A 27,497-nucleotide genomic window follows, 5' to 3' on the forward strand; every position below is an offset into this window, starting at 1 on the left:
CCATATTCACAAGAGAAAGCAATCTTTTAGCAGTCTCGTGTTTTAACCGGTTAAAACATCTTAGTTTGCTTTTTACAAACATGTAGACATTAACTGATGGGCTGGAGTCATGTGGATTAGTTGTGGATTATTCTGATGTTTTTATCAGCTGTTTGGACTTTAATTCTGACATCACCCATTCACTGCTGAGGATACATTGACAAGCAAGTGATGTAATGCCGAATTTCACCAAATCTGTTCTGATAAAGAAACAGTCATCTACATCATGGATGGCCTGAAGGTGAGTACATTTTCAGCAAATATTCACTTTCGGGTGAATCATTCTTTTAATGATTTACAACTGCTTTGTGGTTTCAAATCACTGAATGTGATAAATATTGGCTATGAGTTAAAGAAGTGATGACATCGGCGGAGAGGATAAAGTGCCCTGATATGCTTGTTGTAGAGTGCTGGCTGTGTTATTAGTGTGGTTAAATAAATCCAGAGAAAGATTTTATGATCATACAACAACAATACTCATTCTCGGATCTTGGCAGCCCCAACTGTAAAAGTTCTACATGCTGCACTATGTTGGCCTAAAACCTCTGTGACAGCATCACGTGTGTTTACTGGATTGTTTTTTAATTTAAAGTGGAGCTCTTTGTCTCTTCTTCTGCTCTCTATCTCTCCATGCATATCATGGTAGGCAGTGCACTTTTGTGCATGTTCAGACCTGACTATCTACTCAATCCAAGCCTCAATTTGAACTTAAATACTGAGACAGCACATTGTTCTGACTTCCTCTCTCTCTCTCTCAAAATAAATAAATGAATAATGTAAAAAATCAGAAGGATCACTGTAACAATCAAGAAAGAGATAGCTTATGTAGGCCTACCATTTAAATCACAGAGACAGCTGTATTCTAACTTGGTAAGGTTCAAACTTGATGCCTGACATAGCTAATGATCACTTATGTTGTCCACTCTAACAAGTGTTATGGTATAATGATTACAGGGCAGCAACTGTTTCTGTAGAGGATAAGGCATTGGGGGCACACAAACACATATGAATGCACTTTAGCTATGTGAAGTCATGCCATAGAAATACCATATACTTGTCAGGACCTCCCACTGACTTCTGTTTTACCTTAAGCAAATTATGATTACTACGGGTTAAACCCATTGATCCATAATATAAATTATATAGATCAGCGGTTAACCCAATATTTATGTGACTGTTAAAAGAGATGTCATATTTATGAAAGCATTTAGGCGGTCAAAAACAGCTATTACTAATTTAATATAGCTATAGTCAAGTAGGCAATAAAAAAGTTTGGAGCCATATGGGGACAGACTTAACTAAAAACAAATATGTATCTCTCTGAGAAAATGAGGATGTATGGATTCATTGAATATGTAATTAGATGTGAAAAAGTTTAATAGCCCTACTAGTGAGTATATTGTGATTTAGGACAATTTGTTTCATTACGGTTCACCATTTATATTAAATAATATATAAACAAGGGCACATAAAACAAGTATACACACACTCGTGAACACTAAAGACATACTTAGATATGTCCACCTCAAAAATACCATAGAGAAACCACATCACAAGTGAGAGCGTCGCGACGAAGGCGTCCATCGCTTTAAACGACACGGATCCCATAATAATATCGTCAACATATTATTTAAAGTCCTACACAATAAAATTAGAAGAGAAGGCACATGTGTAATTACAGGCTGGAGTAAAGACTGTGTTGAGAGGGAGGGAGACGGAGGAAAGTCCTGCCCTTTCTGAAGATTTCCTGTTTCACTAGGCGAGCAACAGTAAGCGACTCGAGCCCACACATTCCCTCACAGTGACTGTTCACCTCAGCAGCATGAGACGCTCTGCTTCCCTCAGGATCAGACGCTAAAATCAGCACGCTTTCTGGTCAAACCACGCCAGCTGGGTCTGGTTCACATTTATGCGAGGGATACGGACATGATCGCGATTCTAATGGAGCAATATTGGCTTTCTCTGCTCTGTTGGGGGACTTTTTTGATTTCTTCGGTTGTCATGGATCGGAGCAGAGACGGTGAGTTACTGTTTTGACATCTCTTGCGCTTTTCTGAAGTGGGCAGGTATATAGACTACGAGTGTAATTGTGTGTTTTTATGCAGGAGACCCGTGTATTAATCATCTCCCCTGGCTCGTTTTCTCATAGTGGAGCGTTTGTTTCTTGACTGCTTACTTTTAAAGGCGTGCAACAGGTGATCGCATTCAGTGAACGCCAGCTTCAGCGTTATTTTTTCTTGTCCGGAATTACGTAAGAGCATAAGAAGCAACATATATTTGCTCAGGTGTTTGACATCATCAGTCAACATAAAATGCAGTTTTATTGTTCTGTCCTGTGCAGACTAAACTTTCCACATCTGTGTTTTTGATACAACTGACTTGACGGTGATAATTTTGTTTGTAAAACCGTTATCAGTGTGACTGCTTTATTAGAAATAGGTCTAATTGACGTCAGTTTTATATATGTATAGGGCCATGTAATGTAAAGTGTAGGTTATAGGCACCTTATAAAGTATTTTGCATGGTATGGGGATTGTATCAGATGGGTTTTACTTTGTGGTGCTTTGATGTAAACCAGTGGTTCCCAGCCCTGTTCCTAGAGGCACCCCAACAGTGCACGTTTTTGCATGTCACCTTTATCAAACAAACCAGATTCAGGTCATCAGCTCATGAGTAGAGAATCCAAGATCTGTGTGTCACAGAAAAGAGACATGCAAAATGTGCAGTGTTGGGGTGCCTCAGGGACAACGGTTGGGAACCATGCTGAATGATTACATATCAGTGGAAACTAATAATTCATTATATTGCCATGATGTGAGAAGTTTAGAACCATGTCTTTTCATGTCATAAACTACTTTAAGATGGCCTTAATGATAATTTATAGTAACTGAAAGAAATGCAAAAAAGGACGCATAAATGTTCAGAAAAATAGCCTATTTGTACTATGCAATTCCTTAAAAAACATTGTAGCAGTATGAAATCTTGCGAGTACTGTAATACAGTGGCACACTTTGGGCACATTTGTTAGTGACCGTGACATTTATTCTGTCTCATTAAGCTTTGAAAGACATGGGAATCAAACACATTCCTCTAATTGAGTGCATGACATTTCATCATGTTAATACATCGACTTGTTTCTGTTGTTATTCCCTCAAATGAGTGTGTGCACAAGGGAACGCCCTTATGAGCTGACAGCTGAAAAACATTACGAGTTTGTCTTTACGGTTGAAGTGGAAGTGTTTGACAGTTTGCGCAGGACGTTTTTCCATTTCAACCAGCCCCGCGTCCTTTCTCTCATTGGTATAAATTGTTTATCTCTCTCTGGCCTGTCATTAATTTCAGCCTCTGTGATTACAGGTTACTTTAGACACTAATTACACTCACTGAACTCCTCCTCACCTCACGCCTGTGATTATACAGCAGCATATGTTTGTCACACAGCGCTGTGTTTGGTGGAGCAACAGAGATATTTCTTTCAGAAATCATATTTTCCAGATGTCCAGCTACATCTTTGCCACTTCCTGTTTCCAGCCTTGCTTGGCTGCATGTAGCTCTGCACACTTTGCTGCTGAAACACACTAGGGCTGTGTGTGCTGCGTTTGAGTTACGTGCAAGAGTTTCGCCCTGCTTGTTTTTGGCATTGCAAATAGCATCAGACGCTCCTGAATGCAGGTCTGACACTTGCCTCCCTGTTTGTGTCTCTAGAATGTTACTTTTATTAATCATCTGGCCAAATAGGTCATTTTGAGCTCATCCTTTCTTGCATCATGCACTTAAACTCACATGTTTTGTTGTTGTTGAGTCACTCTGCTGTCAAATTTAAAAAGGGAAATTTTAAAGTGCAACTAATGGTGCTCAGTTTGTCCAAAATTTTGCATTTGCATTTTGTACAGTTATTTTTGAAGTACCTTATCAAATGTTTTTGTGGACTGCCAGAGCTCTTTCTGCTTATCTGGAGTGTGGAGTCTTTAAACAACGTTAGAAAAACATCTGAAAACTGTTTATGCACCAAACTTGTGTACAGTAATTAGGACCTAATTTCCATTTGGCTCTTTGAAAAAGAATCACACATTTTAAGTTAAAGGGTTAGTTTACCCAAAAATGTAAATTCTGTCATTAATTACTCCCGTTCCAATACCATGAGACCTTCGTTCATCATCCGAACACAAATTAAGATATTTTTTGGGTTTGGAAAGACATGAGTAGACCTAATTACATTTACATTTATTCATTTATTCATTTAGCTGACACTTTTATCCAAAGCGACTTACAATTGCTATTTATGTCAGAGGTCGCATGCCTCTGGAGCAACTAGGGGTTAAGTGTCTTGCTCAGGGACACATTGGTGTCTCACAGTGGATTCGAACCCAGGTCTCTCCGACCAATGGCATGCGTCTTATCCACTGCGCCATCACCACCCCTAGTTAATGACAGAATTTAATAATTTTGGGTGTGTTATGAATACTATCCAAATGAAATAGTGTGAGGTAATGGCTCTGCAGTATATACGGTTATTCTGTCAGGCCGGGCTGTAGATAAAGAGTCAGTGAGCAATACTTATGGAGTAAAAAAAAAGTTCCTTTGTAGGCCCTTGAAGCCATGTGAGACCCAGGCTAGTGGATGTAGGTTGTTTTCCCGAAGCCTCTCCGGCCCTCTGTGCCAAGAACTCAAAAATAGCTTTCTCGGGATGAGAAGAGGGGTCACATAACCTCAAAATGGCTGCATCTGATTTGACCGTATTTGTCTTCATATCCTCGTGTCCGACACAATCCCCTCTTGGCTCGCTCCAGTGAACCAGGGACTAAAAGAGCACATAGTCTTGCTTATCTGCTCAGCTCGAAAAACAGAGCTAAAGCAGCCAAAAAATGACAGTGGATTGATCTTAAGACAAGATGGTATCAGTTTGTAGGTTTTATTTATGCAGTCAAAACAAACCTATTATGCTACAAAACTGTGTTGACATTAAACCAATGCTGAATATTAGCAAATGTGATGTTTTCTAGTGGTTGGTTGGTTGTTTCTTCAGTAGAAGTGTCTTGGTTGTTATTCTGTCAGTGGAAGGAAAGCCACACATCCGCCATATCTGTGCTTCCTTCCTTGGTCGGGTCACCTGTTCCGTCCTTTCCAGAAGAGTGGTGGAGACAGACCGAGGAGCGATAGCTGAGTTAAGGGAAAATGGGGGTCAAAGGTCTTGTGATTGTCTCTCTACCATGTTATGGTACTGCCTTCTCTGTATCAGAACAGTTTCCCATCATTGAGACCTGAACATTTGGAATTAGTGCTGCTGGACTGAACTGCAAGTGACTCCGGTTTTAATCTTAAGAGGCATTCACACTGACAGTGACAGTGAACATATCATTCATTTTCAGTGAAAATTGGAAATCTGAGGCAGCATCATGAATGACAACAGACCATTGAAAATGAGTCAAACTTTATTATATGTGAATATGCCAACAACCAATGAGAGAACAGAGAGTGGAGTTCACATTTCAATTGGATGCTTTCCAGCAATTCAGACTAGGAATGCAATAATATTACATTTAACCTGATTCAGATAAGCTGATAATTATTTTCATGGTATGACTGATATAAAAATCATATATTATTTAATTTCAAAATAAATGGCAAACAAAACACTTAAAACTAAAATAAATCATTTAAATGCTTCAAGTTAATAGACATCACAACATTATAGTTTACAATATGAAACATGGGCCTAGATGTTCATTTTGTTAAAAATGAAATGACAAGTGTTTTTGTTGATTAAGTGGGTGTTAGAGGATTGAAAATGTAATCTAAAGTTAAAAAAGGGTAATGCATGCTTTATTTTTAGTAATTTTTTTTTTGTGTGTGTGTTTTTTTTTTTTTTTTTTTTTGTCAGTTTTATATTTTTAATGTTTCCATTTGGCTTTATTTTTTAATTTTTAATAATTCTGATACTTCCACTTTAGCTTACTTCAGTTAGTTTAAAAGTTTGTTTTTCACCTATTTTACAAATATCAATTATACATTTTTCAGCTTTATTTTAGTTAAGAAAAACATTTTTTAAAGTTTTATTTAACAATAACTAGACTGCACTTTTTTTCTCAAAGAACCCCCTTAAAATGTTTCCATTAGAGCAATAAAACAAAACTGTGCACAATTAATTAGTTTGCAATGTGATTAATGTGTTTAAATATCATTTGGGCTTTGCTCTGCGTTTGATTTCGAAGTCTTTCAGTGTGTTTGAATGACCGGTGCCCCTTTCAGTCCCAGAGAGCCAAGGTGGCCTTTTATCACAGGAAAGGAGGTTTGTGGTACTCCAAAGAGCAGCTAAACTAACAAATTACGTAATACAGTTTAACGACTTCTTATGGATTGGCCAAATACAGTCTCGCTGAAATTTAAGAACTATACACACTTAGACATGACTCATGCAGCACCAAACTAGCAACCCCTTGCGTGTTCTTGAACTCACATTTCGGGTGTCTAGATTTACAGACTAAACCAGTGGCAGTAGTATAGCTTTTCCACTGATCTGAGGTCCTGATGTCAGTCTGTACTCTCAGATACAGGAGTTTGATGCCGTTTGGTCTCTTTGTGCTGGTGTTTGCTTGATCGCATCAGTGCATTTAGGTCAGAGTTTCACGAACTTGACAAGGGAGCTGGATATGAAGGCACGTTTAAACAGGGCATTGAAAAGCAGATAAAAGAGTGAGCAGTGTGTATATCTGATAACAGAAACCGCCAGCATTTCATCTCGCACTCTTTTATGGTCCCTTAGGACAATACACAAGGGCAGTAGATGCAACATTTGATCAGAAATGTTGATTAAAAGAGTAAATTGGTTTAATAGGTTACCTTGTTTCTGTTTTATCCTAGATGGGATGCATCCTTCAAGTCCAATTCTGTTCTCTCAACTGTGTAAGTTCTGTGACGTGGAGGCATCCAACTGTAAAGGCACCGGCACCTGTGAAAGCAACTGCAGCATCACATCCATCTGTCCCTCTGCTGGTGAAGTCTGTGTGGCTATCTGGTATGTCACTGTCCAAGTCATATTCTTCTACAACTTTTCATGAAGTGTAAAACATCTGTTATTTGCAAGTGTAAAACATCTGTTATTTGCAAGTGTAAAACATCTGCTTTGCACAACAGTCAAAAATCACCAATGAATCTTGTTCACAGCTTGCAGTATCATTATCATATTTAAAACAAAATTGAGCCTTAATTAATATGCTAAGTTTAAGTACATATTGGTGGGTTTTATCAAAATGTGAGAACTTTCAGCACTTCTGAGGGAACTTTTCTTTTCTGCTTACATAACCAAGGTCAAGTGGTGAGGAGAAGAAATTAAATGATCCAATATTATCCAAAGGCCTAACACTTCATAATCCAATTCAATACCAGTAAATACTAGCAAGTTTTGCTCTGAAATGAAAATGATGTCATTTCATATTCATTTATGGAAAAAGCACAGTTAAATATAGCAACAAGTAATTGCTGTATCGAAGTGCTTATTATGTTTAATGATATAGCAACAAGGGAACATGCATTATATTTTTTTTATTGTCAATGTCAACTGAGAATGTAAAATAACAATTGAACTGTTTTTTATATTGACAAAAGAACTGTCATTTGATATCATAATCCCTATGATAATAGTGTATGTGTTTGTGCTCGTCAGGAGTGATTCCAACAACACGATCGAGACGTTGTGCCACAACCCCTCCAAACCCCTCTATGGCATCATGTTGGAGAACTACACCAACACCAAGTGCGAAATGAAAAAGAGGATGTCCAATATAGGCCCATTCCACATCTGTTCCTGCAACGACGAGGAATGTAATGACATGCTGATGTTCACACTCCGTAAGTTTCCCTCTTCATTTCCTTCTTCTTTCAAATTTTGTGTATCCTCCCTATTAGTGTCTTTGGTAGTAGTGCTTTATAGTAGTGTGGTTTCCAACCATTGTGTCCTTGAGCAAGGTACTTCAGGTTGATCCAGCTGACAGGCCATGGAATCTGCGGCATCATGTTTTTCCCGGCTGATTTTGAAGGAAAAACTGCTGAATGGATTTAAACATGGCACAACTTTTTCATCAGAAGATTTTTCATCAGAATGGATGCTTTGATTCAAAAATGACTTTTCTTTATTGACTGACCTAAAAAAATGAATTGCAATAAACCCTTTCTCTTCCAATCATTCTGGTAACACCAACTTTCACAATCCAACCTAAAATCAAGCCAAGCCCTATTATTATTTTTATTCTGAAATAGTTGATTTTAGAATTGAAATGGATGCAGATGCCAGGCATTGTTTTAATTGTTTACTAAAAACTATTTAAAATAAAATTTTTATTAGAAATAACATAGAATATAAAGCTTAATTAGAATGGTTACTTTTGGCAACTAACTGTACTATGATTAGGCTACTAAAACTAAAATAAAACTAGTTAAATTTAAATATGAAAAAACTAATAAAAATGACAAAAGCACGTAGTAAAATTATTAAAAAAATATTCTGAAAATATAAAAATGAAAGCTAGTTAAAAATATGAATAAATGCTATAATAGTATATAAATAAGGCTAAAATTACTCTGATGAAAAGGTTGGGAATTTTGTAGAATTTTATGAATGACAGACATTCCAAATCGGTGGAAATCTGGCGTTCTGCAGTCAAAGATTCCGTGTGGGCCTGCAAATTGGTAAGTGAAACCAGAGCATTTCAACCTCTGAAGCTTCTCATGTGATGTAGCCTACATCATATCTCTCTGAGGTTTTCCATTGACTATAGAAACTTGCGTTAGTGTGTAAATACTGAACCGTGTTTCAGCTAGTTTTGGTTTTGATAGTGCTACACTTCAGCGCACTAGATAAACAGCACTCAACTGAGCTGATAAACCAAACCCAAGCAGAACATGTTTATCTCCCACGCACAAGCTGTACAATGCTAACTATTTAGCACTGGCTCGTAGCGTGTAACACGCTCTGGTATGTGAGCTCAGGTTGTCGTAACGTTCTAAAGCAGCTGCATTGTTTCTGGCCGGGCTGTGCTGTCTAAGACAGACTTTCTATTGGCTTTGGTTGAGTGGACGGCCGAGGATCTCAGACATGTGGTTTCCTGTCTGTGTAACTTGAAGCAGAGACATCACAACCACATGGCAAAACAGCTGTGTGCACTAGGCATTTACTAAAATAACCTTATTTACCACTATTTGGAAAGTTTATTGCATGTTTCGTATGCTTCAAAGAGCCACATTTCCGTTTTTAAACAAGGAATATCCAAATTGTATGCTATGTATGTATAAACCTAAAACAGTACGTGGGGATTTCTTAGGTGTGGGTTATCTTGAGGAGAGTCTGCTTCCTTCTTTCAGTACATAAACACGTTTATCATAAGCTACTGAAGACGGATTCTACCGTTGGTAAATTGTGGAGTTATGTTGTGAAAGATGATGTTTGAGCAGGTGTTTGATGCCTGTAGTGTTTGCTCTGTAAGAACAGTTGAGGGAGGCTGTAATTCCATCCGGCGAAGGAGGCCTCATTCCCTGCCAGAGTGGGGAAGTATTGCAGGAAGTCCATGTTTACTTATTGGAACGGTTCCATGGCATATTTCTCCAAAAATGCCAGGCATTGTTTTCCCGGACCATAACATTTTTATGACATTAACTGTGGCTGAGAGCCTGCAGGGTCCAGCGATAAGCTCCCTATTCTGTATTCGGCTGGAGATGCCGCCGTTTCTTTGGACTTCATTATGGCAGCTGCAGAGTGTACACACCAGCTAATAATTACGTACTCCACAGCAGGGCTTTGTTGTGGAGCAATTTCACACACATTTTATGCTGAATCGAATAAACAGAAAGGCAAGCTACTGCTACTTTTGGCCTAGGTGGACTTTAAGGTGGAAATACTCTGAAAACTAAAGGTGCCTTTGTTTACTGAAGGTACAATGGTATATTTTTCTAGATATTTCGAGAACTGCCCTTGAATGTACTTCATGAGGGTGTCTAGATGTTCTCCAGAGAGCGTCTTTTCATTTTTAGTGTCAGTACTGCCATATTGTTTTATACGTTTTTTTTAAAGACCATTATTTTGAATAATTATTATAGCTGTATGAAAGTGAAAGTAAAGTGAGGCGAAATTCAGCCAAGTATGTTGACCCATACTCAGAATTCGTGCTCTGCATTTAACCCATCCAAAGCGCCCGGGCGGTTGGGGGATCGGTGCCTTGCTCAAGAGCACCTAAGTCGTGGTATTGCAGGCCCGAGATTCGAACCCACAACCCTAGGGTTAGGAGTCACAATTCTCTAACCACTAGGCCACAACTTCAAAAAAAAAAATTTTTTTTTGTTATATTATAACAGAATAAACCCCAACAGAATAATCAGGTGTGTATCGTCCTAAATGTTTTTATTTTTTTTATTTTAATTTATTAACTTATTACACAGCTACTTCCCTCAAAACATTGATTTGAGTTAATATGCATATACACACACCGATAACTATAACATACAGTATATAAAGTTATTGGTTGTAATTGATGAACAGATTATTAAAATAAAAAGTGACTGATGTATTGGTCTATCCACTGTCTTCATCCTGTAGATTATTCCTGCGAGATTTCAGTTTCACATTTAGAGGCATTATGGCATAAGCAGTCTGACTGCATGAAGATGTCATTATGCCTTTTAAACGAAGCTTCAGATAAATGAATGGAGTTTCATCTAGAAGAAGGGAAATGGAGAAGCTGTGGTTAACCGAGGAGTACTGTCATTAGTATACAGTACCAGAAAATTAAAATTTAGTTTCTGCTTAAATCTATGTAATTGGCCTGCAGACTATTAGTGCTGTTCTTCAAAATGGAGTTTGTGAAAACATTTCAATAAGCAGCCACTGAGTGAAAAAAAAAACATTGAAATGTTTAATGCTTTAATTGAGAAAAAAAAAAAGATTTTGTAACTTGATGTTCTACAGTTTGTTTAAATTTGGCTCTGAAATGGGATGATGTTGAGATATGAAGACTGATGTCAATGATTGAAGCAGGCACATTTGCTGCTACTCTCTTCACAGTGATGGCCGTTATTGCCTAAGCGCTCCAGCAATAGTACATTTGTTTCTAATAAGCAACTCATAAAGCTTGTCAGAAGGAGCGTGTTGCACTTTTCATTGTGGTTTGCACACATGTTTTTCTGTTTTTCTACTTGTAAACGTGATTGGCTCAATCAGAAGGAACATGAAGTGAATATGGAACCTTGGAGGCGTCTTGATTTAGAGGTCCTGGAAGCATGTTGTGGTTTTATCACAACATGAATCCATTTATATACATTACCATCACAGTAGGAAAATGAGCAAACTTCACACTCAGCTAGGTTGTTATTCTTGTAGCCTTCGTTTTTATCAGATTTCCTGTTTGCATGTGCTGTATTATTTCTGAAACTGTGGTTGGCAGTGTTAGTAAATCTTTCTATAACGTGTAATTGCATTACTCAGTCATGATAAAAAAGTAACTAACCATGTTAAACGTACTCTAATTTTTTATTTATTTATTTATTTATTTTTGAGTGCAGTGACGCATAGAATACATCGTGATGTACACTCTTAAAAATAAAGGTGCTTCACGATGCCATAGAAGAACCTTTTTTAAATTAAATCAAAATTAAATGGTACATATTTTGTGGTAGATACAGTTTGTCATAATTTTCCTTAAAAAATGTAGCTCCTCTGCCCCTGAATTTTATTCCCAACACTGCTGTTTACCCAAATGCCGTGCTTATTTTGACATATCAGTGTCATCATCTTATTGTCACACAAAAATGAAAGATGCCGAAATATTCTTTCTCAGATCTTGTGGAAAGTACTCCTTATTCTTTCCTAGGATGACAATCCAGGCCATTTGCCTGACAGGACAAATAAGCAGCAGCATGTGTCTGTGTCTCACTGGAATATTTCCAACCTGGCAATATGTTTCTACTCAGTTGTTTTTTTATCATAGGTTATTTTGATGGAAAGAAGAACATAAAGGAAAGCAGGAGGAGAGCAGACTTAGGATTTGTGCCGACTTTACTTTCAATCCAACCCTGACCTGCACGTATACACGCTGGCTCGCAAACACATCCACACTCACATGCTAAGGAATCTTGGCCTCCAGTTATAGAGCAGATTGTTAAAAGGTCTGAGTCACACCGAGAAAGCCAACAACAGATCAAAACGGTGTTAGTGAGAGAAAAATAAATACTTGTTTGCGGTATGAGCCATTCTATAAAACAAAGTCGTAGCCATAACAAACAAACAGTAATAGGTCTGTGTTTCTCATGTAGAGCATGTTACCAATCGGAGTCTGGCAGTACTCTAAACTCACATCAGGACAGGGATCCAAAAGGCAGTAACGTACATATGGGAATCCTCACTTTGAATTGTGACATTTTTCAAAAGTAAAGCAAGTACACAATGTGCCCAGCAAATGAAAGCAGTTCGAAGCTTGTTTGCCATTGATCGTTAGTACGCAAGAGGGTGGAGAGAATTGGCCTGTCTGCATCGATAAGCTTAAGGAATATGTGAAACCTCATGTTCTGAGAGTTTGTTAACTGGAAAAGTCATGGAAAGCTTTTGAAGTTTTTGGTGAGAAATCGTTTAGTATGAGTGCCATGATTTAAAAATGTAAAAAAAGAAAGAAATGTCATTTAAAAAATGAAAATAGCTGAAAGCAAAAATTAAATTCTATGTTTTATCAAAGAATAATGAACAAAAAAACACTACAAACTGTATGCCAAAAGGGAATTTAGTAATACAACATAAAAAAGCAGATTTGTTTGTAAAAAGCACACACATCAGCATGCAAAAAAAAAAAAATAATAAAAAGGAAAAAGCTGACCCACCAATATCGAATCCCATTTCTGCCACTAAATAGTTTTTATTTCACAATTCTAAATTTTCTATCGCTATTCTGCGATTGTGTGATATAGACTCACAATTGCTAGTTATAAAGTCAGAATAGCAGTATATAAACTAGCAATTGTAATAAATTAAGTCAGAATAATAATTGGATAAAATAGATACAAACTTTATTTTTTACTTCATAAAATCGGAAATGTGTGTTTTAAAGTCAGAATTGCAAGACATAAACTCGCAATTCTGTGAAAAGATGCCACAATTAAGTTTTTATTTTGCAATTCTGACTTTATTTCTCAGAATTGCATCTTTATTTCACACAATACTGACTTTATAACTCACAATTGCGAGTTTATATCGTGCAGTTTTGACTTAATTTCTCTGAATTACGAGTTTATATCACATGGCGCAAACGGGCTTCCACAAAAAAACTCTAAAATTTTATATGTAAGTTCTCACCAACAGTGATGTTTCGAGCCATATTGCTCTTCATGGCTTTATTTTTTATGCATTTGGCTGATGCACAGTCACTTGGAATGCATTCAAACCACACTTTTTTTTTTAATTAGCACCATACTTTACTGTTTGAGCTATAGGAAGGCAAAGGTCATGTAAACATAGGCAGACATGAATTAAATATCCACTATCGACCAACACTCTGAAATTAAAAACCCAATATGCTGCAGAGAAGTTCTGCATTCTTAATGAATCCTTTTCCAGTAAGTGTGAGTAATGGCAATAATAGCGGTGTTTGCTAATGCGCTAATGAGAAACATGTCTATTGGTCACGAGAAGCAATTACATTTTAATAGATTAACTTGTGAGTCAGAGGTTTTGGAACGCGTAATCCACTTGATTCTTGTTAAGACCCTGGCACAGATGTACAGTGATGCGTTTAACAGTAGAGCCTGCAGAAAAGTTCCTCTTATTAGCTGATAATGTCATGGACCGGAGCAGTGTGACTGGCATCCTGTTTTATATGGCTGGAAAAGGTGCTGTGATTTCATGCATGTTTATATTGGTTGTTTGGCTCGAGAAGAGGTTTCTGCCGCTGTATGTGAAGAGTTGAGTGTTCCCTCTGCACCACACGTCTATGCTTTTTGCATGTGTTTGCTGTCTGTTCTGTCTGCCAAACGCATTGGCATTTTTTGACGGGTTTCTTCTCCCAGTGTTGTGGATCCATTTCTGTTCTTTTTATGTCTGTGTCTCAATGATAAGGCGTGTCTGTGTGTTTGATGGAAGAATGCAGACAGACGAAACACTGACTCCACTCTCTGCCCACGTAGTTGGCAACTCTCACTTCGTCTCTGGATTGAACCTGCAGTGTTCGGGCTTCCAAGCCAGTCCTCGGGTTGGCAGGCGCACGTCGTAGCAGTGTAAACTTTGCCTTGAAAGATGAAGTCACAGAACAGACTCTTACTGTGTGAGATTGGCTCAAGCTCTCTGGTGTGGCAGAAAACAACTGTCTGCTCACAAACTGGGTTAATGATTAGGAGTTCAGTCAACCTGGGTACTAGATAACTAGATGGTTATGGCTGCTATTTCAAATGGCTCTAAATTAGTAGTCAATTAATAGATCCTTCCTCCCAAAGTGACTTCCAGTATACTTTGCTCGAGGACACAAAGCATCACTACCTTTGACTAGATTGCATATATCACTATATTTACTTTTCCAAATGTTCCCAGTGGTCGCTTTGTTCAGTCAAATTGGATTTGATCATAATAATAATAATAGTATTAGTTGTTTATTGTTTTAATACTTTCATTGTAATTTCACAGCATTTTAGTTGATTTATTTACTTTTTATTCATTTACCTACATTTAGAAATGTTTCCAGTAATACGACATTGTTTAACTAATTTGAATTTGTTCATTCATTAAATACAAAATATCAGCGAAATGCCCTCAGCCAATAAATTGCTGTCAGGTCAACTAAAGATTTCTTGTTTAGCAAATGATCGATTAGCAACACAACAAATATTGATTTCTCATCTTTTCTGTCTTACACCGTTAATATGAGGTAAACTCTGAAGTGTTCGCCTCCTGAAGGAAACCAATTTGGAAAGCCAATAATGGCGTTGTTTGTTCAGACAACTCTTTTAGGATAATTGAGACAACATTTGGGCAAATATTGTTTGTCTAAACGGGCTTGATTTATAATCGATTCAAATTTATCTGAATTTTCTGTATGCAAAATATTTTTTTTATTTTTTTTTAGACAGTGCATTGGTTCATAAGTATGCAAATAAGTTGTTTTGATATGCATTTGCCCTGTGCTGAGCTGTGGCAAATGTTGACATCCTTCTGCTTTCTCTCCAGCTTTAGGTCCGGACCCCACAAATAATCAGGTGGTGTTGGTGATCCTGGTCAGTTTGTTGCCCCTCCTTGTTCTGGCTGTGCTGGTCATCGCCTCCTTCTACTGGTACCGCATGTACCGTCGCCGCAAACTCGATGAGTGGGAGACCAAGAAGCCGTCCAAACGCAAGGGCCCCAAAGGCCCGCTGGACTGTAGCGACGCCTGTGCCATCATGATGGACGACGACCGCTCCGACAGCAGCTCCACGCACGCCAACAACATCAACCACAACACAGAACCTCTGCCCATCGAGCTGGACCTTCAGGTGGGCAAGGGCCGCTTCGCCGAAGTGTACAAAGCCAAGCTGAGACAAAGCCCCTCAGAACAGTTCGAGACGGTGGCGGTGAAAATCTTCCCTTATGAAGAGTACGCGTCCTGGAAGAATGAAAAGGAAATATTCTCGGACATCGATCTGAAGCACGAGAACATCCTACACTTCCTGACGGCCGAGGAGAGGAAGGTGGAGAAACAGTACTGGCTGATCACCGCCTATCATCCACGCGGGAACCTGCAGGAGTACCTGACTCGACACCTCATCAGCTGGGAGGACCTGCGGCTGCTCGGGGGCTCGCTGGCCCAGGGTGTGGCTCATTTGCATAGTGACCACACCCCTTGCGGGCGGCCCAAAGTACCCATTGTCCACCGAGATCTGAAGAGCTCTAACATCCTGGTGAAGAATGACCTCACTTGTGTCCTCTGTGACTTTGGACTTGGCCTCCGCCTTGACAACTCTCTGTCAGTGGATGACTTGGCCAACAGTGGACAGGTGGGTCATGCAACAATATTTCATCTTCATAGTCCTTATACAGCAAATAAATAGCTTCTACATTATCAATCAAACACCTTTTTTATGTCTCTGAAAGAAGACCCTCACCAAGGCTGCGTTTATTTGATGATATATTCAGTAAAAAGAGCAATATTGTGAAATACTACTACTAATTCAAAATAACTGTTTTCTGAAAATGGTGTTTATTCCTGGTGAATTTTCAGGAGCCATTATTACAGTCAGAAATCACAAAAAAAAAAAAAAATGTAATTATTCCAAAAATTATTTTGACCAATAGTTTTCATTGCATGTATAGAATATAAATTCAGTTTCTTCAGATTGAATGTAAATGCGCTAGTATGCAATAGAGTGCATCACTCCGGTTTCTTAAAGGCAGATACTTTCTCTTTACTGAGAAATCAATTGATTTGTATAATTTATTTCAAGACTTTTCTAACATGAATTTAATTTTAACCAATCAGCAAACACATCAGAATGAAAGAGATCAGCAGCCAACGTCCACTTTCATGAAATATTGTGAATTGTTTAATTAAGACAGGCTTCTTGTATACACACACACACACACACACACACACACACACAAACACACACACACACACACACACATATACACTACCGTTCAAAAGTTTGGGATCAGTAAAATTTTTTACATATTTTTACCTAAGTTTCTTTCCTAACAATTTCTATTTCAATATAATTTAAAATATCATTTATTCATGTGATGCAAAGCTGAATTTTCAGCATCATTACTCCAGTCTTCATGTCACATGATCCTTCAGAAATCATTCTTATATGCTGATTTGCTGACAGTGTTGAAAAGAGTTGTGCTGCTTCATGACTTTTTCGGAACCTGTGATTCTTTTATGAATATATAAAAAAAAAAAAAATACAGCATTTATTCAAAATGGAAATCTTGTGTTACAATATACACTACCGTTCAAAAGTTTGGAGTCAGTATATGTTTTTTCTTTCTTTCTTTTGTTTGTTTTTTAAAGTAATGAATAATTTTATTGTGTTAAATGGATACAGAAAAGTTATAGTAAAGGCTCATATTGTTAGAAAATAATTTAATTTATTATTCATAAAAGAAAATAAAAAAATATCAGTTTGCTAAAAAAAAAAAACATGATCCAGCACAACTGTTTGCAGCACTGATAATAAATCAGCATATTAGAATGATTTCTGAAAGGTCATGTGACACTGAAGACTGGAGTATTGATGCTGAAAATTCAACTAAATAAATTATATTTTAAAGTATATTAAAACAGAAAAACAATAGTATTGAAGTATGTTTTCTGTATATTTAATCAAATAAATACAGCCTTGATGAGCATAAGAGACTCCATTAATTTTAAACCTGATACTTTAATGGAGTCTATCCCCTAAAGCTTAACTGAAACTTTCCATCAACCCCAGTGCAGCACGAGACTACCTAGATTCACTTGCTCTTATTGATTGGTAAGTGTCAAGTGAAGCGTTGGCGTGTTCCATACCTAGAATTGTGCAGATTTACAGTGGCAGGTGCGTCAGGTCATAACTTGCAGGGAAAGTCCCCTCAGGCATCTCACCATGTGCAGATGTGTGCGTTTTATGTATGTGTGCCCTTTGTTCAAACGGTCGGCTCAGATTTATGATTCACGAGCTGAAAATGAAAAGACAAAGGCAGCGAGTGAATCAGTAATAAACTAGTTAACAATCACCTGACTCTGCGACGTCTCTCCATACCAGAGTTCTCTGATGTATGTCAACATTCAGTTCAGACAGAGTTCAAAGGGAGTTTAAACTTCAATGCTAAGGTTATGTGTAATTATCACTGTTTAGGTTTGTTGATTGATTGGTGTGACCTTTTTACTTTTAAAGTGAGGTCAAGTAATAAAGTGAGCTGAAGTGTTTTAAAGTTAAAGGAATAAAAAAAGAGATGAAAATAGCTTGGTACCCTCAAAACAACAACAACAACACTGATAAAACCATTAATAATAATAATAATAATAATAATAATAATAATAATAATAATACAAAAATATATTTCTGTTGTCAATACATATAATTGAAATAGTTTGTTATAGATAAACATATTTAGTAGATAATAAATTTGATTTACAGGTAATAATGACATAGTTGTGTTGTCATGACAATCATAATAATTCAAGTTTCATTATTTTATTTTTTATTATTAATAAATGAATAAATAAACGTGATGTCATAATCATAGTAATTATATCATTATTATAGTTTAGATGATGATAATACTATATTTGCATTTATTTGCTATTTATTGACAATCATAAGATTTTTTTAAAAATACATAAAATGTGTCATTGTAATCGTTTATTAATATTAATTAGTAGTTATAATATTTTCAGATTCACTAAAAAAATTAAGGAATATATTTATAACGAGTAATAATAAGTAATAATATAACTGATAAAAGTAGGAAAAGAAGTGTTTTACTAAATGCTGTGTTCACATGGTCATGACATTCAGAAAAATGGAATATAAAATTGATAAAAGGTGTCCTTTGTATCTGATTGTCAGGTGGGTACAGCCAGGTACATGGCTCCAGAAGTGCTGGAATCAAGGATCAACCTTGAGAACATCGAGTCATTCAAGCAAACCGATGTCTACTCCATGGCCCTGGTGCTGTGGGAGATCACGTCCAGGTGTAACGCCATTGGAGGTGAGTACACAAACATCAGCCAGGTCTTACTTTGAAACAAAACTCTTATTTTGGCATTTCCCAAACCAATATGATTAGTAAACTTGAGACAATGCTATTCTGTTTCTATTCTGCCTAGAATTGTTCCTCAAGGAGAACAGGGATGAAAATAGGCTCGCTTTTTGTCTGGTTCTGTTAGTGGCACTTTGTTTTTACTGTTGCCATCATTGAGCTATTGTTTGTGAAGACTGCATGGAAAGCCCACTGCGGCCCACAATGTGTTTTGAGCGATTTGCAGCTTCCTGTTATTGGATTAGCCGTTCTTCAGCAAGAGCAGAGATGGTACAGCATACTCCTCACTCTGTTTGGGGAATGTAAGGAATGTGTGAAATGTCAAGTGCTTCCTAAGAACTTTCCCTTCTTTGGTCAGGTGGGAAGACAGATGCTAGCGTATTTTTGCCATACTGACATATCGGAGTTAAAAACAGTATACACATAGCTGTCGTTGAGCATTTATGCTCTCATATGTATGAAATACAACAACAGAAACGGTAATTAGTTATGGATATAAATATAAACATTAATGCATGTGAAAACTGAGGAAGAGGGAGGGAGTGTGTTGCTGTTTAGGCCTTTTCCTGCATTAAAAAATGATCCGTTACTGCCCAATAAAAAGTCAGTCTGCTGAGTATTCATCCTAGTAAGGGTTAAATGAACAGAATGGATGAAGCCTACTGGATTTTCTATACAACTTTGATCCTCTCATGATAGAGGAAAAAATGGATTTGTTTGTTTTCTTACACGGGAATAATCAGACAGGGTTACTTTATATATTATATTATATTACATAAACATCTTATTTGGTTCGAATTTTTATATATATACAAATAAGATGTTATACTGCAATAACTAGCTGGCTAAATAAATCTTAATTTGTGTTTTGTAGTGGAAAAATGGAGAAAACATTCTCTAAGTCACCAAGTTTTTCTTTTCTTTTTTTAAAATTAATTAATACTTTTATTAATAAAGGTTGTATAAAAATATCACAAACATTTATAATCTTACAAAATATTTATATTTGAAATAAATTATGTTCTTTTGAATTCATCAGAACAAAAAAGAGAGAGAAAATTGCAGTTTCCACAGTATAAAAGATATTAAGCAGTACAATAGTTTTTGGCAGTTACATATAATAATAATAATAAGAAGAAGAAGAATGATCATAATAAAACACATTTCTTGAGCACCAAAACGGCTTATTAGAATGATTTCTGGAGGATCATGCGAAACTGAAGACTGGAGCAAGGCTGCTGAAAATTCAGTTTTGCCATCACAGGAATAAATTACAATTTAAAATATATTTCAGTAGAAAACTGTTATTTAAAGTTTTTATAATATTTCACTGTAATACTGTATTTTTCTCAAATAAATGTAGCCTTGGTGAACATAAGAGACCTCTTTCAAAAGCACTTAAACATCGAAACCTTAAACTTTTGAACATAAATTAAGCAAAATCTTATTAGATTTCTCTGAAAATCTGATGTTATGTAATTCTGCTTCCCATGTAAATGTATCTCGGTTTAAGGGTGTTTACATAATTTACTGGAAAACAGAATGTGAATGTGAAGAATGTGAAGTTCAGAAGTTGCATCTCAAAATTCTGCTCGCGTTTGAATAAAGGTGCAGCAATTTACTATTTTAATCAACTTTGGTAATATGAGTGGCAGTGTATTTGCATCTGTATGTTGTTTCACACACTGTCACTGTGCCTGTTGAGTTGTTACCCACATGCCCCGGCATGCCTCTCTGTGGCTGAGTCCTCCTGTCATGCTGCTTGGAGCTTATCTGCAGAGCTGGAGCTGTTTTCAGCCAGACTGTCTGTGTCGAGGGGGGTTGAGACAGACATCCCAGGGTCTGTCTCCTCTGTTCCAGTAGCACCTTAAGAATGCAATGTGAAAAACCTGGGATCTCTTTCAAAAAGGGGGATAAGAAACATTTAGGGATGTAGCACTTGCAGACAGCAGCTGCAGAAAGCCCAAGTGTGGGCGATGGTGAAATGGAAAGCTGTGGCTCACTGTGTATGCTAGTAAGTCCTGAATTAGCTCTGGGTGTGGCCTGGTCTGGAGTAGTAGAGCAAACTTGAGACCCTGCCAGCCGAGGAGAACTCCCTCCTGTCCTCAGAGGAAGATGGGAACACAACTAAATGGAGGACAGCAGTTGGCTAGCAGGTGGCCGAGGCCCATGCAGGGTGGCCATCCATCAGTACAGGTCTCTGTTTCACTGCCGTCACGCTCTTCACAAACACACAAAAGAGCCAAGGGTGTTGTGCGCTCATGATCCACCCCAAATTTTTCTGACTAAAGCCTGAAAAATCATCCGGTCTGACAACATTGCTGTCACATTCCTCTTTAGGGGACAATTAAGTAGGCCCTAGTGTTTAAACAGGAATCTCAGCTCCTTACTGTGATTTATGAACACTTAAATCTCTCTCTCTCTCTCCCTCCCTCTCTCTTTGTGTGTCAGTGTATCATTTTTTTCAGAAATAATTTATTCATTTATTTATTATTATTAACTATGCAATTTTCATAAATCATAGATAGATAGATAGATTGTGTGTGTGTGTGTGTGTACATGTATATACAAATACTAACTGAAATTAGCATTATTTTATTCCACAAATATTTAAAAAATAATAATTTGTACTCTCTCTCTTTCTCTCACTATATATATATATATATATATATATATATATATATATATATATATATATATATACTGTATATAATGTTAATAAATTATTTTTTTACCTTTTGAAATAAAAAAACAATGTTCAAAAAGTATTTTATTGAGGACAGAATTGTTGGTTAATGTCATGACATGTCTGATGGACATTCAGTTTTATAGAAACAATTCTATAAATTATCTATTAGCATGCTTTAATACAGTTTCAATTAAATACATTTTCACACAGTCAATTCTGGAAGGGTTTGATTATTTCACTTTTCGTTTAGATTAGTATGGTTTTAAACATACATTTTTTTATGATGGATTTTCATATTTTTCATAAGTCAATGTCTGGAACAATAAAAAACATAATAAATGGTATATCTTTTAAGGTCACGTTTTATTATATAAATAAATACATACATAAAATAATGTAATAAAATAATATGTATATATTATTTCATTTTCATAAAAATCTATCTCTGAGACATTAAAGCACTCAAGAATGAAGAAGCACTCATAAAGCGTTTTCTTTATTCTTCTTTGACTCTTTCCCAGACAGAGACTCAGACAGGCAGGTCTGTGGAGGTAGCAGACGGTTAATCTGAAGGGGAAACTCTATTTAAAAAAAATATATAGATTCCCTGGATACTTCTAGCTGGGCCTGGGGTGTGAGGCCTCTGCGCGCATGACATCTGTTCCCGAAAACCACGGCATTCCTCACATAGCAAGTGCATTTGAGTAGCTCAGCCCCTTGTGCAAATCAGGACACATAGAAAAAGCAAGAAAGACCCAAAAAGAAAGATGTGCATGGTCTTAAAGGGATACTCCACCCTAAAATGAAAATGTTGTCATTAATCCATTACCCCCATGTCATTCCAAACCCATAAAAGCTTTGTTCATCTTCAGAACACAATTTAAGATATTTTGGATGAAAACTGGGAGGCTTATGACAATCCCATAGACTGCCAAGTAACTTACACTGTCAAGGTCCAGAAAAGTATAAAAGACATCATCAGAATAGTCTATCTACCATCAGTGGTTCAACCGTAACGTTATGGTTTGATTAATAAAATATCTTAAATGTGTTCCAAAGACAAAATAAGCTTTTACGGTTTTGGAACAACATGGGGATAAGTGATTAATGAAAAATATTATTATTATTGGGTGGAATAACGCTTTAATGTTGCAGACAGCAATGTGTCCTTATCTATGGACTGCATGCATGCTAAGCTCTGATCTAGTCCAGTTTACCACCATCAGGTCTGACCCTCACACGGGGCACCGAGGACAGCAGAAATAGCACTGTACGGGCGGGAGTATTTTGTTTAAGAGCTGAAACAGGGGAAGTCCACTTGTCAAAAACAGGATGCATTCACTTTTGGAGTCAGCTTCTCCGCAGGGGCCCAATCACAGTCCTCCACTTCCTGTCCCAGGCTGCACGCTGGCCTAGCCCCTTCCTGTGGGCCCAGAGTGCTGGGCAAGAACCACAAAACACACTCTGCAATCAAGAGCCAACCGCTCCAAAGTAAACTAACTCATCCACCATCATTTGCAGTAATAGATTTTATATTGGCCAAGAAGAGGACAATAACTGCTGTTTTATGACATCTCCGACTGTTTTGGGAAAGTGGAGGTTTTTGTGTTTCTTGCAGATTTTTTTTAGCGCCCTGTGTGTGTTTGTGTGTTATCTATAGCTGGCTCTGGTCAAGTACTTGGCCATGGAGGCTGAGGACAGATATATGATTGGGCCTCTGCAGCTGCAAGTTTCACAAGGTCTGGAAAATCTGTTTTCGGAGCTCGCTGGCACAGTCCAGTGATTAGCCTCATATTTCATCACTTTGTTCTTGTGAACAAAACAAATGACCCACTAACTCAGCATTGCTTATTGTTGCCATTCTGATGGAGAAACTGATTTCTTCCGATTTTTCTCCAGATGCTGTATTTATGTTTTTTCAGGGTATAATAACCAGAGCATATGAAACATGCGTTCTTTTCCCCATTCAAGGCTTTCTTCCAGCTTCCAAACTCAGTGCTTCTCACTAGTCACGACCACATGCTCTCCAACAATGATTCTTCATGCTGTCATAAGGGGATAGATCATATGTCAGATTATCTGATAGTCTCGTGTGTGTCTTTGCAGAGGTTAAGGATTACGAACCTCCATTTGGCTCGAAAGTCCGAGAGCACCCCTGTGTGGAGAGCATGAAGGACAACGTTCTGAGAGACCGGGGCAGGCCAGAGATCCCCAACAGCTGGATGAAACACCAGGTAAATCAGTTTGGAGTTGTATTTTGATCTCAGAACATAGTAAAGACAGCATATTAGCAGAGAGACAAGCAACTCCTTTGGGGAGCTTTTGGGAAAAAAAAAAATGTTTTTTAAGAAATTGATAATATTATAAAGCAATGAAGCAGTGAATTGGATCAAAAGTGAGAGTGAATACATTTATAATGTTGCAAAAGATTTCAATTGCAAATAAATGCTGTTCTTATGTTCAAACTTTCTGATTCATCAAAGAATCTTGAATAAAATGCTTTGGTGAGCATAAGATAAAAATTTTTGAATAATAATTGATTTTTTTTTTCCATAAAATGAAACATTTCTATTTGTTTTTGTTTTTTTCTGTAAACCGTGAATATATTATGTCATTTTGCTTCCCATGTTAATGTGTCTAGTTTTAAGGATGTTTCGATATTTATATTGGTTTGACTGTCAAACCAATCCCAGACCTTTGAATTGTAATGTTTATTGACAAAAAGAGAAATTAAAAGATAAAAAAAAAAAACACCAGGAATATGAAGATGTTGATAAGAAATAGTGAGTAATAAACTAAATAGTAAGTATACGTTTACATGGACAACAGTATTGTGATTTTTACACAGGAAAGAAAATACTCTGATTAAGAATCTACCATGTTAACAGATTTTTGATTACCTCAATCAAAGTTTTCAAAAAATCAAAACATTTTGCTAAAGTTTAAGTTTACTCAAAGTAAACGCATGTGGAGTACTCCTATTTTAGCCACATTATCGAAGTACAGTATAGACATGTACATCTTAATCACATTATTACCGTTGTGTTGGACTTTTCATAAAACGGGAACATAAAAGGAATATTCTAAAAGCAACTCATGTACCGTATTTTTGGGTCTATAAGTTGCACCTGAGTATAAGTCGCATCAGTCCAAAAATACGTCATGATGAGGAAAAAAAACATATAAGTCGCACTGGACTATAAGTCGCATTTATTTAGAACCAAGAACCAAGAGAAAACATTACCTTCTACAGCCGCGAGAGGGCGCTCTATGTCTTCAGTAACTACAGCAGGCGGGAAGGAAGTCAACCAGAAGTTGAAGTCGGCCGCGTGCCGCCATCTTGTAGCAGAACTTCACTTGCGTTAGCATCCCATTGACTCCCATTCATTTTGGCGTCACTTTGACAGCGAATAACTTTACATCTGAGGTGGTTTAAAGACTCCATTTGTCCATTATTTATTTCTAAAGACACACAACAATTTATAAAGGGCTCCATTACCTTCTATGTTACATTATGGCCCCGTAAAAACAGTTTTTGTAAAAATAGGCTAACGATTGCGTCATAACCACGCGACTCTCTGTCACATTACCGTACAGACAGGAGGAGAAGCTCGCAGGCAATTAACTTAATGTGTTAATATTAACATTTTAAAATACTATACAAAATAATTAATCAGAATACTTACTCCTGCTCACTCACGCCAAAGAACTCCCCGCTCAAGCTCGTCGTCTCTGCAAGATTAACGATGGCAGTTTGCACGCACAGCTACTAGAAGATTTACATCTGTCAGACAGGTTGCTGACGTCATCAAGCTTAGTTTGAGTTTGCGCATCAGAAACGGAAGTGCTAAAATAGCTAAAAATGGGCTTCACTTGTCTCAATTGAGTTCCAATGGGGTCGCTGTGTCCATTTCTTTTACTGTCTATGGACTACAGGAGCACTGAGCAGCATAGAGCGCCCTCTGGCGGCTCTTGACGGTAATGTTTTATCTTGGTTCATTTCTCTTAGTTCATTTCTCTTGGTTCATGTCAAATTAATTTGTATAAATACGTCACACCTTACTATAAGTCGCAGGACCAACCAAACTATGAAAAAAAGTGTGAATTATAGTCCGGAAAATATGGTAAACACTTTAATCGTAATGTTGTCTTATTTAGAATAAGGTAAATAATTTGATTATTGATGTCCATGTAAACATTGACTGTGACTAAAATAATCACAACACATGCACAGACAACTTTTTTTTTTTTTGTCTCCAGGGTGTGGCTGCAGTCTGTTCCACCATCAACGAGTGCTGGGATCACGATCCTGAGGCCCGGCTCACGGCGCATTGTGTGGCCGAACGCTTCAGCGAGATGGACGACGACCTAGACAAGTTGTCCACCTGCAGCAGCTCCGAGGAGAAGATTCCGGAAGATTGCTCTGTGAGCGTGAGCGATGACAAATGAGAGAGAGAGGGAGAAAAGGGTCACTCACTCTCTCTTTCTGCAGAAACTGAATGTTTGGATCCTTCCAGTAAGGTGGAGTGGAAGAATGTGGCCTTTCCATAAAGCTTTATGTTTCATAACCAAAGATTTCATGCACTTTATCAGATTATGCATAGCTCACACTGAGGAAGGTCAGGCTACCGAGCAAGAGGAGCTGGACAGACGCTGGGTTTCTCCTCTTGACAGCTGACCGAGAGCCAAATGTAATCAGGAAAATGTTTCGCCTCAACACTAAAGATTCATAGGAGATTGTAAGACTTTCTACAGATCACTTCAGGATTTTCTGGATTCATGGAAGAATGTGTTCAGTGAGAGATTTGTGTGTGCGAGTGTGTTTAAGACTAGTAGTGTGTGTGTGTGTGTTTGGAGTTGCTTTTATCGAGATATGTATTGTGCTTGTTAGCCAAAGAAAAAAGTATATTGTAAATACAGCTTTCGACATAAAAATCAACCCACACTATTGAGAGAGCCAAAAAAGGGAAGAGTGTATGCTGCACATTCCTAAAAAATGTGTTAAATGAAACAGTATTTTTAAGTTCACAAAGTGCCTCATGTTCACAGATCCTGGATATTAAATTGTGCCTCTCTTTTACTACTTTTTTATGTAATATATTGTAAATCTTTGAGGATTAAAATACATTTATGTACAGTATTGACACACAAAATGGTCGTGTTTTTCATTTTCTTTAATACAGCCTGTTTGTTGTGTATAATTCTTTGGATTATGAGTGGGATTCATCGTTAGACAGTGTTTTAGCTCTCAGCCTGGGAAATTCGTGAAGGCTCCTTTCACATCAAAGATGATTGACAATTACCTGTAATACCGCCGCTGGTTGCAACAATGTTTTCAGTTCACCTTAACAAACATTCCATTAACAGTTGTCATGCATGCTCGCCAGTTCAGTGTTTTCTGGGAAACAAACCTCTTAACTGAAAGTCAGCCGTCAAATATGCCTCGCTTTTCTGTACATAAGCCTCAGGGTTTCTATTCCAAGAAAACCTTAAGCTGTTGTTTAATCAAGACATTTTTGTGTGAAAGCATCTTTTAGAACAACAGCAGAGTATTTCTGAGATTACTAGATTTCTGTCAAATTCATAAGAAAATGTTAAAGCGCTTGCCCATCCAAACCATGCTGATAGTGTTGCTAAGGAGATTTTTAAGTTATTTAAGACGAATTTATATACTATTATAATGTGTATTAATTCGTTTTAGAGACCATTTTATTTTTATTGTTTTAGATTTCTATTTATCTTTATTCAAATTAGTTTTAATTCGAAAACTTATACCATTTAGTTACGAGACATATTTTTTTCAGTTAAAGTAAATAATTTTTAATAGTTTTAATTTTATTCAATAAAAACAGAATTGTTGAATCATTGATGTGGTTCTTATACTGAATATTTAATTGTCCATGCTCATACCCTTTTTTTTCATTTATATTACCTTTTTTTGTCATCTTTTCGTTTACCTTATACATTATACTTTAAAAAAAGAATAATTTACCTTATACATTATACTTTAAAAACTAATTAACATTCCTT

General features: G+C 37.0%; 1 protein-coding gene across 1 annotated transcript; it reads left to right on the forward strand.

Annotated features, from left to right (window-relative positions):
- Positions 1–1,765: 1,765 nt before the first annotated feature.
- On the forward strand, positions 1,766–26,620 carry tgfbr2b (transforming growth factor beta receptor 2b). The gene is made up of 7 exons (XM_026283685.1): positions 1,766–2,059; positions 6,901–7,054; positions 7,703–7,887; positions 15,227–16,029; positions 18,586–18,727; positions 23,574–23,701; positions 25,728–26,620. Exons 1-7 carry the CDS (start codon positions 1,966–1,968, stop codon positions 25,914–25,916), a joined length of 1,695 nt encoding a protein of 564 aa, XP_026139470.1. The 5' UTR covers positions 1,766–1,965; the 3' UTR covers positions 25,917–26,620.
- The last annotated feature ends 877 nt before the right edge of the window (positions 26,621–27,497 follow it).

The sequence above is a fragment of the Carassius auratus genome, chromosome 16 (genome assembly GCF_003368295.1).
Source record: "Carassius auratus strain Wakin chromosome 16, ASM336829v1, whole genome shotgun sequence".
Classification (NCBI taxonomy): domain Eukaryota; kingdom Metazoa; phylum Chordata; class Actinopteri; order Cypriniformes; family Cyprinidae; genus Carassius; species Carassius auratus.

What these genes read in the sequence shown, in the direction of transcription:
- tgfbr2b (XM_026283685.1), top strand. Translation starts at nt 1,966, where the DNA reads ATGATCGCGATTCTAATGGAGCAATATTGGCTTTCTCTGCTCTGTTGG. An exon ending in GAAGTCTGTGTGGCTATCTG is followed by an intron (nt 7,055 to 7,702) that starts GTATGTCACTGT and finishes TGTGCTCGTCAG; the next exon opens with GAGTGATTCCAACAACACGA. An exon ending in ACAGCTGGATGAAACACCAG is followed by an intron (nt 23,702 to 25,727) that starts GTAAATCAGTTT and finishes TTTTGTCTCCAG; the next exon opens with GGTGTGGCTGCAGTCTGTTC.